The sequence below is a fragment of the Phyllostomus hastatus genome, unplaced genomic scaffold (assembly GCF_019186645.2).
Source record: "Phyllostomus hastatus isolate PE091 unplaced genomic scaffold, TTU_PhHast_1.1 phas_contig_308, whole genome shotgun sequence".
NCBI classification, from domain to species: Eukaryota; Metazoa; Chordata; class Mammalia; order Chiroptera; family Phyllostomidae; genus Phyllostomus; species Phyllostomus hastatus.
In genome coordinates, this window is record NW_025333848.1 from 576,925 (window position 1) to 592,145 (window position 15,221).

General features: G+C 39.3%; 1 protein-coding gene across 1 annotated transcript; it reads right to left on the minus strand.

Moving 5' to 3' along the window:
- Positions 1 to 2,103: 2,103 nt before the first annotated feature.
- Positions 2,104 to 5,753, minus strand: DPPA3 (developmental pluripotency associated 3). Its single transcript, XM_045839760.1, has 4 exons — positions 5,545 to 5,753; positions 3,700 to 3,959; positions 3,422 to 3,454; positions 2,104 to 2,672 (listed from the first exon to the last, which is right to left on the minus strand). The coding sequence occupies exons 1-4, from the start codon at positions 5,612 to 5,614 to the stop codon at positions 2,568 to 2,570; spliced, it is 468 nt and encodes a 155-aa protein (XP_045695716.1). The 5' UTR covers positions 5,615 to 5,753; the 3' UTR covers positions 2,104 to 2,567.
- Between the last annotated feature and the right edge of the window lie 9,468 nt (positions 5,754 to 15,221).

Sequence of the window (15,221 nt, forward strand, 5' to 3'; positions counted from 1 at the left end):
AAATACAAAGACAGCCCTGGCTGATGTGGCTCAGTGGATTGAGTGCTGGTGTGTTATCCAAAGGGTCTCTGGTTCGATTCCCAGTCAGGACAAATGCCTGGGCTGCGAGCCAGGTCCCCAGTAGGGGTCACACAAGATGCAACCACATGTGGATGTTTCTCTTCCTCTTTCTCCCTCCTTTCCCCTGTCTAAAAATAAATTTTTTTATAAAGTGTTAAAGTGAATGTGGCTAATATTAACAGTCAGTTTATCTAGCTGAGGTGTGTACAGAAGCTCATTTGGCCTAATCTTAAAAATTATATGGCCCTGGCTACCTCAGTTGGTTAGTGTTGTCTTGATCCACCAAGGTTGTGCATTTGATCCATGGTCAGGGAACATACAAGAATCAATCAGTGAATGCATAAACAGAAAAAAAAATTAGAGAGAAAAAGAGAAACATCAATTTAAAAAAGACAAAACAATTATATGTAGTTTAAAATTTTCAAAAAAAAACAACCCACAGAAATAGAAACCAATAGCTTTCACAATGCAACCTGCTTAAAAAAAATAGAAATACCTCAAACACCTAAGGAACTGAAGAGGATATGAGGTAGGAAATGGACAATGTGGGCTCAAAGTGCTGACTTAACATAGTCACCATCCATTTCATGTGAGCTCCTTATGCAGCCTTGAACACCTGATCTTCTGCTTGATTTCATAAAATGAGACTAAAAGCATGCTTGCCCTGGCTGGCATGGCAGTGGATTGAGTGCTGGCCTGTGAACTAAAGGGTTACAGGCCAGGTCCCCACTGGGGGCGGGTGCCACATGAGAGGCAACCCCACATTGATGTTTCTCTCCCTCCTGGTCTAAAAACAATCTTTAGGAAAAAAAGCATGCTTCATAAATTTGGTTTGAGGAGTGAGGTATTGCATATAAAATACTGAGAAAAAATGTCTAGCACTGTATGAAGGAAAAAATTTAGATATATCTGAAGGGCAGGCAGAGTGTATTTTTTTGTTCAGCCACATTCTAAGATTGTTAAGACCCATTAATTTATGAATTTAACATGACCACAATAAACTTAAGTTGGCTGTTTACAAAAACTAGTCTGATTTTAATTCATACAGAAAAGTAGTCAAGATGGCTGTCCTACTAGAAATTTGAAAATGTAACAAAACCTCAAGACTAGCTCACATTTATTCATGCTGGTAGATCATGGTTTGAGTAGTTTTTAAGGAGAATACCTTCTGAAGACCTAACTTGGCAGGACATGTTAATATTTACTCTTTAAAAGGCACTCTTCAACTTCATTGCTATTTCTGTTGCAACCAGGCTTGCAGACTTGTTCAGTTTGTTCCCACTCCATTTCGGATACCAGCACATTATTGTTCTTACCTATCTGCATTACCAACATAGCATTTATTTCTTCACCCCATGTTTCCAGTTGCTTTTAACAAAAAAACCCAGAGAATTGGGTCTGTAAAAGAACACTTCAAACAATGACAGTGGTACTTCCGTACTGTTAATTCATTCTGGAACTCGTGACGAGTGTGGAAACTGACCAGTCAGTACTGAGCAAGTGAGAAAAGCAATTTCTCTTACGGGGCGGCATTTAACTCATCCAAGTTCTAGCAAGTGCCCAGTGCTGAAATATGTTTTTCTTGTCAAAATGTGACAAGTTCTGAAACCAATGAGTACCAAGGTATGAATGTATATCTTTTCTATCCCAAAGAAATTCAGGTCTGTGCAGATGACAGGTCACAAGAAAAAACCTGAGTAAGACACCATTAGATGGCATCTTCCCTTAGTTTTACACACCACTATCATACTCCTTTTACTTCAACAAAACCTACTTCTCCATTTTTTACATTTCTTCTAGGAAACCGACATGTGCAAGTATCTGTGCCCTTGTTTCCTAACCTCACCCAAGTTCCCAGTGTCAAGTTCCTTCTCCATAGGAAAATATCACAAAATATTAGAATCCCAGAGATTTATACCACAGGAATGTGATGAAGGTAAAGAATTATCATTCATTGCTAGTAAAAAGTATTAAAGAACTAAGAACATGAATAAAAAATCTCACATATGCCTCAAATTTTAATAAGATACCTTATGTGCACATTTATTTGCTACTAAAAATTGAAATAGCACATGGAAACATTTATTACAATTCAAATTTTTGAAAACAAGAGAATCTAGTTAATACACCCTGAGCCAATCATGCTCAAGCCAAACCACCCTTTTTTTTTTTAAACATTTCCTTCTGCACAAATTACTGGCTTCTAAAACAATGACACTCAAGACCTATTAGTACTTCCTTGGGTCAAATAAAAAAAGGAACTGAAATGTATTGAAGTCATTCAAGTACAAACTACCCATACATAGATTCCCTCTAAGTTAGTGGCATTGAGGTAGATAAGAAAAAGATGCAAGAAAAGGACATTACAGAAGTTCTATCATAGGCTATCAAAATATTGGTCTACAGTCTATCCTAGCACATAGAGTAGCTTTCCTAAGCTGGTACATAATGACCTTAAAATTATCAGCAAAAAGCCAAAACTACAAGAATAAGGCTTGTGGCTAGATCTACTCCATCTCGTAATTATTCTCCAAGCTAATATTATCAGAAGGATCTCCATGAACTAGGCAGTAATGACAGGGGCATCTAAATTTTCTGGCTCTTTCTTCAATCTGAAAAAGAGAAATGCATTAACTGGATTAATAAAAATAACAAAAGCATTGGCCACACCCTTAAATTTAATATCATTAGAATAGCCTTTGGGAACTAAAAAAATTAAAAAGGGTCAAAACCAAACCTTTTGGGGGAAGGAGACAGTATTTAAATGTATGGGCAGCAAAGACTGCCAAAGTGTGGGTCATTTTGTAATGGTAACAGCTGCTGTTTGTTGTCAACCAGTAAAAAAACTCTAGTGTCAGTTTTCTGAATGCCCTAAATGTCAGGGACTCATTTTGCCACTGCATACTCTGTGCTCAGGTATTTGTCCAATCCTACACCATATTATTATGACTGTTATGTTTGCGACAGCATATAGAAAAGTAAACATACACCAAGAGTGGACCTTAATGTAAACTATCGACTTTAGGGAACAATGATGTGTCAATGCAGACTCACCAGCTCTAACACTGGGCTACTCTGGGATGGGATGTTGATAGTGGAGGGGGACAGTGAGTGTGTGGGGGCAGGAGCTACATGGGAACTATTTTTCTGCTCAGTTTTGCTGTGAGCCTAAAACTGCTCTTAAATAAAGCAAAAAGACTATTTTTAAGTAGAGATGAACTGATTTTTTTTTCATAGTGCCTGGTGATTCAGAAAGTCCAACCCAATCAATTCCTCTTTCCCTCTCTGTAGCAAAACAAAACAAAAAACAAAAAACACCAAAAGCCATGTAATCACGTATAGTAAGAAATTTTCTATTTACCTCAAGTTTCCTCTCCTCTGGGGTTTTTTTAAGCTTCATGGGAAAGAAAAAAAAATACACGCATTAAAAACTATCAAGAAAAAGTTGGATTATTAATGTTAATTATCTTCCATAGAAGAGAAGCTGGAGAAACAGGTTATTCACACCGTGTAATTCTGAGTGCAGTTTGATGAGTGATTGTTAATCATCACTATTTACATCTTAATTTATGAGATGTGTCCCCCCCCCACCCTGCCCCCAGTTGGGTAGAGCTGTCTTCCCAGATCACAGTAACTCACCAGAGACAGGGTGCGGAATCTAATAACTTGTAACATCCTTCGCATCCTTTCCTTCCGAACACTCGCCAATGTCCTCACTCCACGCCTCCTTTCGTAGAGCGCACTTTGACTCAGCCCCAGCCCAGGGCCCTGTACGCTTTTTCCTCTCTCCTGCTTTTCAGGTGAACTTTCTGGTGGCAGGGGAGACAGTTTGATACTAGGGTCGAGGGTCAATTTACGAAGGTTCCTTGCTAGTAGTTCTGAGAGAGCTTGAGCATCAGCTGAAATAAGAGAAATTTAAGATCCATTAGGGCAAACTGCATTATCCCAAAGTCTAGTCTCAGGCTCAAACTAGGTCTGCTCTTAAACAGGTGGACATGGATATAGGGGGTTCCTCAGCGTGGAGGATCCTGCAGACTCCTGCATTACCACCTGCCATGCTAGTCTAGCACGCTGTACGACGGAAAGGCTACATTGAGAAGATGCTTAAGAACCCACTACAGGAAACATTCCATTCTCAAAAATTTTCTCATTTTCCTGTTATTGGTAGTTCTGAATATCTTTTTGTCCCATGGGGTCAAAAGTGGCCAAGTATTATGATTCCAAGTGGAAAAATATGGGACAGAAATCAGGTACTGGCCGTTATTCCATTTTCTGTGTGAATTGTCAGTATAAATGAAGGATATAAAGTATTAATACATGTCAAAATGTTTCAGTGAATAGGTTTCACCAATTCAACTTTGTTAGAATTACAATTTCTGGAAATAGAACCACACCAGTGAAATAGCCAAAGAAACCCCAATTACAAAGGTCTCTCCCATCCTCAAGCAGAGCGAGGAAGTTGAAATGGCTGTTACCCCTTCCAGATACACCCAATTTTTCACAGTAGTGAGTCAACTCAAACTCATTATGAGAGCAAGCACTTAACTCTTGCCTCTTTCATCCAAACCATTACGCATAGCCCCTGCATACTCATCTCATCCAATGATGCAGCTACTGAATGTGCTGTATGATATAAACTAGGCCTTTCTTAGAAGTGGCCCTCCAGGGATATTGCTAATCAGGTCCCCACCCTCATGACTTCTCTCTCTGAGAGATTTTTCTTGGAGCCACACCCAATCCCAGCCAACCACTCCTTAGAAATCTCGTTATTCTGCTAATCGGGAGGGCTGAGCATTATAGGTGGTGACAGTGGATGACCTGGAGCACATTCACTGGCTTTTATAAAACTGTTCCTTTCTTCCTTCCTGAAAAGCTATTTCCCTGTCATTAACATTCCTAAAGGACAGACTTAGCTAGAAAGCCAGTCCCTATAATGTTGGTAAAATTAAGAAAATTTTGAGGTTAAATTGAAGTTTAGGTTTCATGTCTTTGGTTTCTCTTTACCACTCTTGACCTCTATTGCTAGTGGGAATACTGAATTCAAGATGTTATGAGCCAGGTTCTAGCAGTTCAGTTGCTGTTTCCCAGAAACTGGACTTAAAAGATTCAAGTATCCCTGAGCATAGTAAGCAAGTAACAGTTTAACATCCTTTCCCCATTTCCCTGTTTGTCCTCTGTGGGTTTTTGTTACCCCCACAGGAGGGACCTACTTAACCGTATTCTTTAAAACACTCAAGTCAGGCCCTGGCCAAGTAGCTCCGTTGGTTAGAGGGCTATGCTGATATACCAAGGATGAGGGTCCCATCCTGGGTCAGACCAAATACAAGAATCAACAAACGAATGCATGTATTAAGTGTAACAACTAATATATATGTCTCTCTCAACAAACAAAATAAACCAAAACACTGAAGTTAGTATGAAAAAGGAGGCAGCCCCTTGACTTCTCCAACTCGTTGTAGTCAAGAAAAGGAACATCTGGCTTACCGAAACATCTTTCATCACTCATCTGAAAAGACTCCAGGGTCCAGGTTGGGTTAAAGTTCGGTGAGTCCATTGGATGTCTAGTCACGGCCTGAAGGTCCTAAGATTTCCCCAAAGAGTTCAGTAGATGGTGATACTCAGAACTCTCGAACTGCTACAAAGTAGCTGGGAAAGGACGCTATAGCCTAGAAAGAGCGAGAGAAACCACCGACTCCAACAATACGTGAAAGAGCAGACTGAAAGTTTGAGTCCAGTTTCCTTTTAAAACATGGATAAACCAATCAGCCCGCCTATTTTTATGTAAATGATTCTGATTAAAGGGATTTCAGTGGGTGGGAGTAGGCCTGTGGGACTGATAGATAATCCTTCATTCGCTCTGGTTACAGTAATCATGCCCTCTGTCAAATAGGCTGGAAAATTTATCTAGGGCCTCTGGAGTTGCGTCTCCCTAAGGTTGCCTTAAAATTTAGTTTAGTTTTGGTTTTTCGAACTCTAGTTCTGGAGATGTCTACTGGTTTGCGAACTGTACTTTAAATGTTTTAGAGCAGAGAAGAACAGGGCAGTTTTCTCCCAGTTTTGGATTAACTCCCAATTAACTTAACTGAGAAAGTTTCCTTTAAGTTTTTCTGGCCTGACTCATCTTAAATCATTGGAAGCTTATAAGGGGAAGTCTGCTGGTGTGGGAAAGCAGGAGAGAAACAGGTGCCTGTTATAAACAGCTTATTAGCTTGATGTTTGATGGATGTGTATTTTAGATTTGTAATTTTAGTTTGTTTTATAAACTATACATATAAAAGCATTTAACATTTGTAAGCGACTAAAATTAATTAATAAATTTCTCCCTCCCACCCTGCCTAAGTCTTGTGTTGAATTCTAACAAAAAGCACCCACATTAACTGCTGCTTTTCTACGAGGGATAGAATGAGTCCCCAGCTGACGCAATCTTCTTTTTCCCATCTCCTATTCAATGTGCAACCTCTCCCATTCCCTGTTTTGCTGGAAACTGTGAGCAAGTACGTGTTAGCAACCTTGTTTGTTTATATTAAAAAGCAAGAGTTGAAATTATGATCAAGAAATATTTTTGTGAGGGATGAGGAGTAGCCATAAACATGTTATGTTGCAACAAAAAAATAAAGAGTAAAATTGAAAAGAACAACAGAATAAAACATTATGTTACAACACTTCATTCAAAGTGATTCTCAAAAGTGTGGCCTTGATCCAGGCAGGCAGCATCAGTGGCAGCTGGTAACTCGTTAGATGTGATTAGAAAGTATTGACCTCCAACCCACACCTACTGAATCAGAGACTGAGGCTGCTAATCAATCAATCAATCAATCAATCATCGCTTTAACGTTCCCTGGTGATTCGAATGTGTCCTAAAGTTTAAGAAGCAAGATTTTGCGGTGCTCTTAACTTCCTACTCCTGTTGTTCATCTCTCAGCTGTTCTCCCTTTTGCCCTGGGACTCTCTCTTACAACTGTCTCTGAGACTTCCATTGGAGAAGCGAGGACAAAAATCTCATTGCGGGAGATTTAAGATTAAGAGGTGAGACAGTGAAAAGGACTGACATAAACACTCTCACTAAAGAAATCAGATTTAAGAAAAAGGTGAGGAAAACAGCTACAGGAAGGTGTGGGATGTAGAGGGTGGAGTTTTGGCTCACTTAAACATGGCAGAAGCTGAGCCAAAAGGAAATACTGAGAGGATTGCTCAGAAACACAATCCCTAAATATGCTTCAAGAGCATATTTAACAATTTTAAACAATTTTGAACAAGATTTAACAATTTTAAAAACTTACACCTTTCTAGTTAACATGTTTTTTTCCCTGATAGTTTGCAAGATGAGATAAAAAAGGCAAACAGCCCTGACTGGTGTGGCTCAGTGGATTGGACATCGCCCCACAGACCTAAGGGTCTCTGGTTTGATTACCTGTCAGGGCACATGCCTGCCTGGGTTGCAGGCCAGGTCCCTGGTTGGAAGCATTGGAGAGGCAACTGATCTATCTCTCTCCCTTTCCCCTTTCTAAAAATAAATAAATAAAATCTTTTTTTAAAAGAGTCAAACAGAATAGGGAGTAAGGGGGCAACTGGATGAAAAATGGTAAAGGGATTAACCAAAGAACACTTTGCATGGTCCAAGGACATGGACAAAATATGCGGATTAACTGAGGGAGGGGAGAGGGTGAGGCTGGGTGGAGGTGGGAAAAGGGAAAATTACTGGAAACAAATGTAATAGTATAAACATTAACAAACAAAAGAAGACAAATAGAATAAAGCAACTTGAAAAAAAGACTATAGAGGACATGTCAAGAAAACTATTTCTCAAAAATTAAAACCATCATAATATTTTTGAAATAAACAGGATATTTTTTCTCCTTTTTATTGAATTTATTGGGCTAATACTGGTTAACAAAATTATATAGGTTTCAGGTGCGCATTTCTACAATACATCATCTGTACATGGTATTGTGTGTTCACCACCCCACAGGATGCTCTTTCTAGAAAATTTTAAAAATTGCCCTGGCTTGTGTGGCTCAGTGGATTGAGGGCTGGCCTGTGAACCGAAGGTCACTAGTTCGATTCCCAGTCAGGGCACATGTGTGGGTTGCAGGCCAGGTCCTCAGTTGAGGTTGTGCAAGAGGGAACCAATCTATGTATTTCCCACACATTGATGTTTCTCTCCTTCTCTTTCTCCTTCCCTGCCATTGTCTGTAAAAATAAATAAAATATATTTTAATTTATTTTTTAAATTTTATTTTAATCATTGTTCAAGTAAATTTTTCTGTCCTTTATTCCCATTTCAGCCCACCCACCCAGCCTTCCCTACCTCCCTCCCATTTCCACCCCCACTTGTTTTTGTCTGTGTGCCTTATATTTGTTCTTGTAAACCCTTCCCATCCTCCCCTGAAATTCCCCTGAAATTCCCTCTCCTCTCCCCTCTGGTCACTGTCAGCCTGTCCTCTATTTCAGTGTCTTTGACTATATTTTGCTTGTTTCTTTGTTTTGTTGTTTAGGTTCCTGTTAAAGCTGAGATCACAAGGTATTTGTTTTTAACTGCCTGGCTTATTTCACTTAGCATAATGCTTTCCAGTTCCATCCATGCTGTTGCAAAGGGTAGGAGCTCCTTCTTTCTTTCTGCTGCGTAGAATTCCATTGTGTAAATGTACCATAGTTTTTTGATCCATACAAATAAAATCTTAAAAAAAAAGAAAAAATCAAAGACATTCCCTTAACAAGTAAAGCAAAACCATAAACAAATGTAAAACAGGAGAAAAATATAAGAAAATGAGAATCTAAGATCAGGAAATGTAACGGCTTCAAATTCCCTAGCAACAACACTGGGTACTAGAAGATAATGGAGAAATACCTTTCAATTTCTGAAAGGAAATGATTTCTAACCTAGAATCCTGTGCTCAAACAATTGAGCAAGCATGGAACATTTTTAGACACTGTTTCTAAAAAATGCCACCACCTACATATACTCCTTTGTCTTGAGGGAAATTAACTTGCTACAAAAACACTGCCAGGTAAGCCATTCCAAAGGTCATGAACCAGAAGGGCTCACAGACCATATTAAAAGGTTGTTTTGGGGGCAGGACTGGAAAAGAGGCCGCCGCCTTGCCTGAAACGCACCCCAGGCTCGTGCTAAACCTTTTGTAGAAGACCTGCTTCTGGGTCGGGGTTTCCTCCGCATCAGAGCAGCTTCCTCACTGGGATCAATTGAATGTCGGCCCTGGACAGAAAGGTTTGAAAAAAAAAAAAGAAAGACAAACAAAACAAACAAACAAAAGCTTGCTCTTGTTTTTTTAAAATTTCCTAAGAGTTTATTTGAGCCAATCTGATGATATATGCTGGGGAGCAAGATCTCAAATGATCTTCATGTAAAAAAGTTTTAAATGCCAATTTAAAACAGCAAAAATCAAAGCAAAAGGAATGAGGTAAGCAAACAGATTTAGAATGCTAAAAACAAAACAACAGGCCCAAAATAGAGTAGTTTATGCTAAGCCCCCATATCACCAAACCTAGACTAATGACAGTTTCAGCTCTCAGAAATGGAATTTTTATTTTCTTTTATTAAAAAAAAATTTATTGATTGATTTGAGAGAGAAAACCATTCACTTATTTATGCATTCATTGGTTGATTCTTGTAATTGCCCTGACTGGGGATCAAACCTACCTACAGCTTGGTATAGTGGGACAATGCTCTAACCAACTGATCTACCTGGCCAGGGTTCAGAAGTGCAATTTTAAACCAGTTAATTAGGAATGTTGTGATCAGCTCTAGTTAGGTCATCTGCCCTATAGACCAGAGCCATTCCATAAAGTAACTTTGGAATAAACAATCTGCTTTTCTGGTCTAGTACAACTTCCTTATATCTGCTCCCATCTGCCTATAAAATCTCTTTCCTTGTATAGCTCTTTGCAGCTCCTTTCTATCTGCTATATTGGATGCTGCCCAATTCATGAATCATTGAATAAAACCAATAAGATTTTTAAAATTTAGTCAGTCAAAATTTTTATTTTATTTAGAGAATTTTATTGATTGATTTGAGAGAGGAAGAGAGAGATGGAAGGAGAGAGATTCGGTTTGTTGTTCTATTTATGCATTGATTGGTTGGTTCTTTTTCTTTCTTTTTTAAAGATTTTATTTATTTTTTTAGAGAGAGGAAGGGAGGGAGAAAGAGAGTAAGATAAACATTGATGCACATGCATGAGAGATACATTGACATTTGTCCCTTGTCCCAACTGGGGACCTGGCCCACAACCCAGGCATAGGTTGACTGATGACCAAGAATGGAACCAGTGACCCTTTGGCACTCAATCCACTCACTGAGCCACACCAGCAAAGGCCATTGGTTGATTCTTGTATGAGTCATGACCAGTGATCAAACCTGTAACCTTGGTGAATCGGACAAAGCTCTAACCAACTGAACTCCCCAGTGAGGGCCTTAATCTTGTTTTTAAGAATAGGAAACAAGCTAAGTGGAAGGATTTTACTTTCCAAGTTAACGGATAAATTGATATAGTTCCAGACATGCTACCCTAAAATATGATACCTTGGCACAATTGAATATTTTAAGCTGAAGGAGTTTGAGAAAACAGCTGAAATAGGAAAGTCTCTCTGATCTTCCTCTGACCTCCTCTCCTGAGGCAAGTCATAAGATCCTCATGTGAGAGAGGCCTGCCCTATACCTGAAGGGCAGAAACACCCTTACCTTTGCCACAGAGGGGTACTGAGAAGAAGCCAGGTGAACAGGATTTGCTGGGTTTCCTAGCTTTTATACTTAGTACATACTCTTTGTTCTATCATATCTTTCCGTGACTTTTCATTCAGCACACTTAGCATAAAAACACTCAGGTTAACTATTTTTTTCAGGTCTTCATTCCTTATGAAGGAATTTACACAGTCATTTACATGACTCCTGTGTCATGTAAAACTTACATTAAATAAATGTGTATGTTTTTCTCCTGCTAATCTGCCTTCCTCTGTTTAATTTTCAGACCCTGCCAGGAAGGAACCTTAACAGTGTCAAGAAAAATGTTTTCCTTATCTACACAGTGTTCATACCTCCTGTCTCTCCATTTTCCCATCAATGGGTTGGTTATAGAACCAAAACTGAAGTTTGAGGAGGGGACCCCCAGACAGAAAGCACAAGGTACCAGTGACACACCGGTTCTGCCAGGGAAATGGGCTTGGTTTTAGCTGCAGCTTGTCAGTTGGCTTGGAGAACAACCACAAATTTTATTTGCATTTCTAAGGTAGAGCATGTGGGACCAGAATGGGATAATAGTGAGTGCCACTAATAGGTGACTGATTTAGGGGTGACAGAGTTGTCATTCTACAGGTGATATTATTGTGACTTGTTCTTTCCATTTTCTTTCTGTAATGAATCACTGATTTTTTCTATCTTACAGGTGACTGTTTTACTTACTATTTAGACACATGTTATGAATCCTGTGTCTCATTTGCTACTTGTTTACTCAATAATCACAGTTCTATGAGTTTCACCTCTGTTTCATAAGCTATGAGCTTATGTCTATGCTTAACACTTCTTAAGAGTTTCACCCACCCAACTTTTTTCCCCCTCTGCTACAGAATTGAATATGTCCAAAGAACACTGCAAATGCACATTATACCCTTTACCAGGAACGCTGATATACCTAAAATGAAAATAACCAAATTACAATAGAAGGATGAGGGGATGGGAGATAGGCGGGTAGTGTTAGGGGAGAAAGGAAAAAGCTAAATCTCTGTGTTAGAAGTCAATCATAAGGCCTAAAACAAACAAACAAAAAAAATCAACAAGTGTCTTTATAAATTTGCTATTTTGAAATGCAGAGACAGACACACACACACACACACACACACACACACACCAATGCAGAGGTAAATATTGCTTCTGGGAAAAAGAAAATGGGGAAGGCAGCAGCAGACAGCATAAGTCCTACCCGATCAGAACCGCACAATTTACATAATTCATTTACATAAAACAGACCTAATTGGGACCTTGGGCAGGAATTTAACTGTAAAAGGCAACCTCCCCTTTTTCTTGGTGGAACACAATTTAGGTTGTTACCTGAATCTGTGTCTCCCAGGCTGCAGCTCCTTTTAATCAAATACTTTTTATTCTTTATTACAGTCTAAAATTAATTTTGGCTTACAAAAGAGGGCCGCTGGGAAACTGTTCCAATTCATTTAAGGATCTGAATTCTCTCAGATGGTGGGGCTCTGTTCCAGACACCAAGACTGTTCATGTCAAAGAAATAGTTTAATTAATTATATGGAAGGAAAGGAGAAACCAACCTATCAAACCTAATTTGCAGGGAAGGAGAGGGAGAAATATCAATGTTAGTGAGAAGCATCAATCGGTTGCCTCTCATAAGCGCCCTGAGCAGGCACTGAACCTGTAACCTTTTGCTTTGTGGGGAGATGCCCGACCAACTGAGCCACACTGACCAGGGCAATATTAATTTCTTAAACTCTGCATGACTTACTCTTTTGGAGGGAGGATGTTAATGATATGAATTTAATTTTTTAGAGATATAATTGACAAAACATTGTGTAAGTTTAACATATACAACATGTGGATTTGATAGGTTTAAATATTGCAATATGATTACTTCCATAGTGTTAGCTAATACGTCTGTCACATCATAAAATTTATTTTGTGCTGGGAGAACAATTAAGACCTGTTGGTTGCAACAACATGGATGGACACTGAGGGTGTGGGGGATTCAGAATAAGCCATTCAAAATGTGCCTTGGTGGTATACTGATTACTTTGAGCTAAAGGCAATTTTAACTTCAGGCTCAAGTGAAACTTCTGCCTCTCCCCTTAACTACTGGAAGAATTGGAATCAGAGGCCTTGCACATACTAAGAAATTATTGGAGATAACCTCTTTTGACCTATTTATAGGGCAGGACAAACTTTTATTTACTAAAGATCTGCTCTTCTTTTCCACAATGATCCTTTGAGGGCCCCAAGATGCATTACCTCATCCTTGGCTCAAAATGTCTTGCATATGTTGATCTCCCTTTCTATCTCTGAACCTCTCCTGCATGTGGGTCTTTGACTCTCTTCATCTATACAAGGTTCCCATACATAAGTATGCATGTATTAGATTTGGTTATTTTCTTTTGCTAATCTGTCATATGTTTATTTGATTTATGAGACCAGCCAGAAGAACCTTGAGAGTAGAGAAAAGTTGGTCCCTCCTCCACAAGGGTATTATGCTAAGTGAATTAAGTCAGACAAAGACAAATACCATGTTATTTCACTTATACACAGGATCCAAAGTACAAAATTAATGAGCAAACAAAGCAGAAACAAACTCATAGACACAGAGAAGAAATTGAAGGTTGCCACATGGAAGCGCGTTTGGGGGCTGGGTGAAAAAGGTGAAGGGATTAAGAAGTACAAATTAGTAGTACAGAATAGTCACAGGGATGTAAAATACAGCATAGAAAATATGCTCTATAGTATTGTAATAACTACCCTGCCTGGTTGAGCACAGCCCTGTGAACCAAAAGGTCACGAGTCAAGGCAAGGAGAGAGGCAACTAACTGTTCAACATTTCCCATACACGTTTCTCTCCATCTCTTTCTCCCTCCCCTTCCTTTCTTCTAAACCATAGATAAAATCTTAAAAAAATATTTTCATAACTATGTATGGTACCAGGTGGGTACTAGAGTTATCAGGGGGATCACTTTGTAAATTGTATATCTGTCTAACCACTATGCTGTGAAAGGGTAAAGCCAGAGCCATTTGCTACTGTGGTGCCATTTGCTGAGCAGGCCTGTGACCTTGTTAAACATAACTCCCATTTTACTCTTCTGAACTTGTCCACAGGACTGGAAATTACTGGAAGCAAAAGCAGAACTAACCACTCCCTACAGCCACAGGCAGAAGATAACATTGGAACCAACTGCAGCCTCCAGTTACAATGCCCCAGCAGCCCAGGGGCCTCACAACAGCAACCCCACCTGCTTTTAATCCAATTACAATCCAATAGAAGCTCAAAGCCCCCACCCTGCAAGGCTGGTGTACTCTCCACACCCTGTCCCTCTCCTTCCTTCTTGAGAGAATAAAAACTTTATTCTCTACATTTTCTTCTCTGTGTGAGTTCTTTCACAGCCCAGGTCACTGGCCATCCTAACATGCTGCACACCCAAAACTAATATAAAATTACATTGAATGGCAATTGTAACTGAAGAAAAAAACAAAACAACCCTGGTCTATTAGCAACTTTGAAGTTAACATACAATATTGTTGTCTATAATGGGGATATTTTGTGCATAAGATCTTCAGAATGTATCTGCTAGTTGCACATGACTTAACTGTTAATGCCTTAAATGCTTTGCAACCTGCTCCTTTGTGGTATTCTGTACTCCCCTTGGCAGAAGACAAAGTGGGACAAGTACAAGAGGCTGAAGAACTGTTTGGCAAGAAAAACTTTAAGGAAACCAGCCCAGTAAACTTAAACATTTTCTGTGTTGGGGTACATTGCCAGTATTCTTCCTTTCGCCCTAGAACACCCAGGCTCACCTTGCAAGTCAGGGAGGTTTTAGGCAACCACAAAGAGATATGACTAGAAAACATAGGCTCTTTATATTTTCCAGTAGAATTGTAGAAGGTGTAGTGTTAGAGAGAAAATAGAATTGGAACGGTATCACTTCTAATTCAATCTCTATACCCAAGCACCTAATTCTCCCAGTTAATTGTTCCTTATTTTTAAATGGGCTGGCAGATAGATTTATTTGATAGAATAATAGGAGATAGAAATTGAATTTCTAGGACAGTTCCACCTACCATTTACTGGAAGTCTGCTCTACTGGAGCTAAAGTTGTTTTTAGGCCCACCTGAAACAATTTGGAAGCCCAACATGGCACCTTTCTGTCCAGATACAAATATTTATGAAGGGCTTCAAGCTGTGACTAGACCTCCATGGACCCACTATGGGAGTTTACCCAACCTCGAACCTGAGTGTTCCCAGATGACTATGGAAGAAAATTTCTAGGAAGATACAAATAAACCACATAATCCCCTTCTTGGCAACAAAGGAAACCCAGATTATTTGTATTAATTTCCAGCCCTTGGAGGAGGAATATAATTAAGTAAACCTCCTCAAGCCAGACGAGAAGGGGCCATAGGTCCCTCCAGTGACACAACAGGAAGGCA

Excerpts from the sequence above, each read along its gene's own strand:
- DPPA3 (XM_045839760.1), bottom strand. The coding sequence starts at position 5,614 with ATGGACTCACCGAACTTTAACCCAACCTGGACCCTGGAGTCTTTTCAG. Across the intron at positions 3,960-5,544 it reads GAGTGATGAAAGATGTTTCG|CTGATGCTCAAGCTCTCTCA; the intron begins GTAAGCCAGATG and ends CTCTTATTTCAG. Across the intron at positions 2,673-3,421 it reads CAGAGGAGAGGAAACTTGAG|ATTGAAGAAAGAGCCAGAAA; the intron begins GTAAATAGAAAA and ends TCTCTTTTTCAG.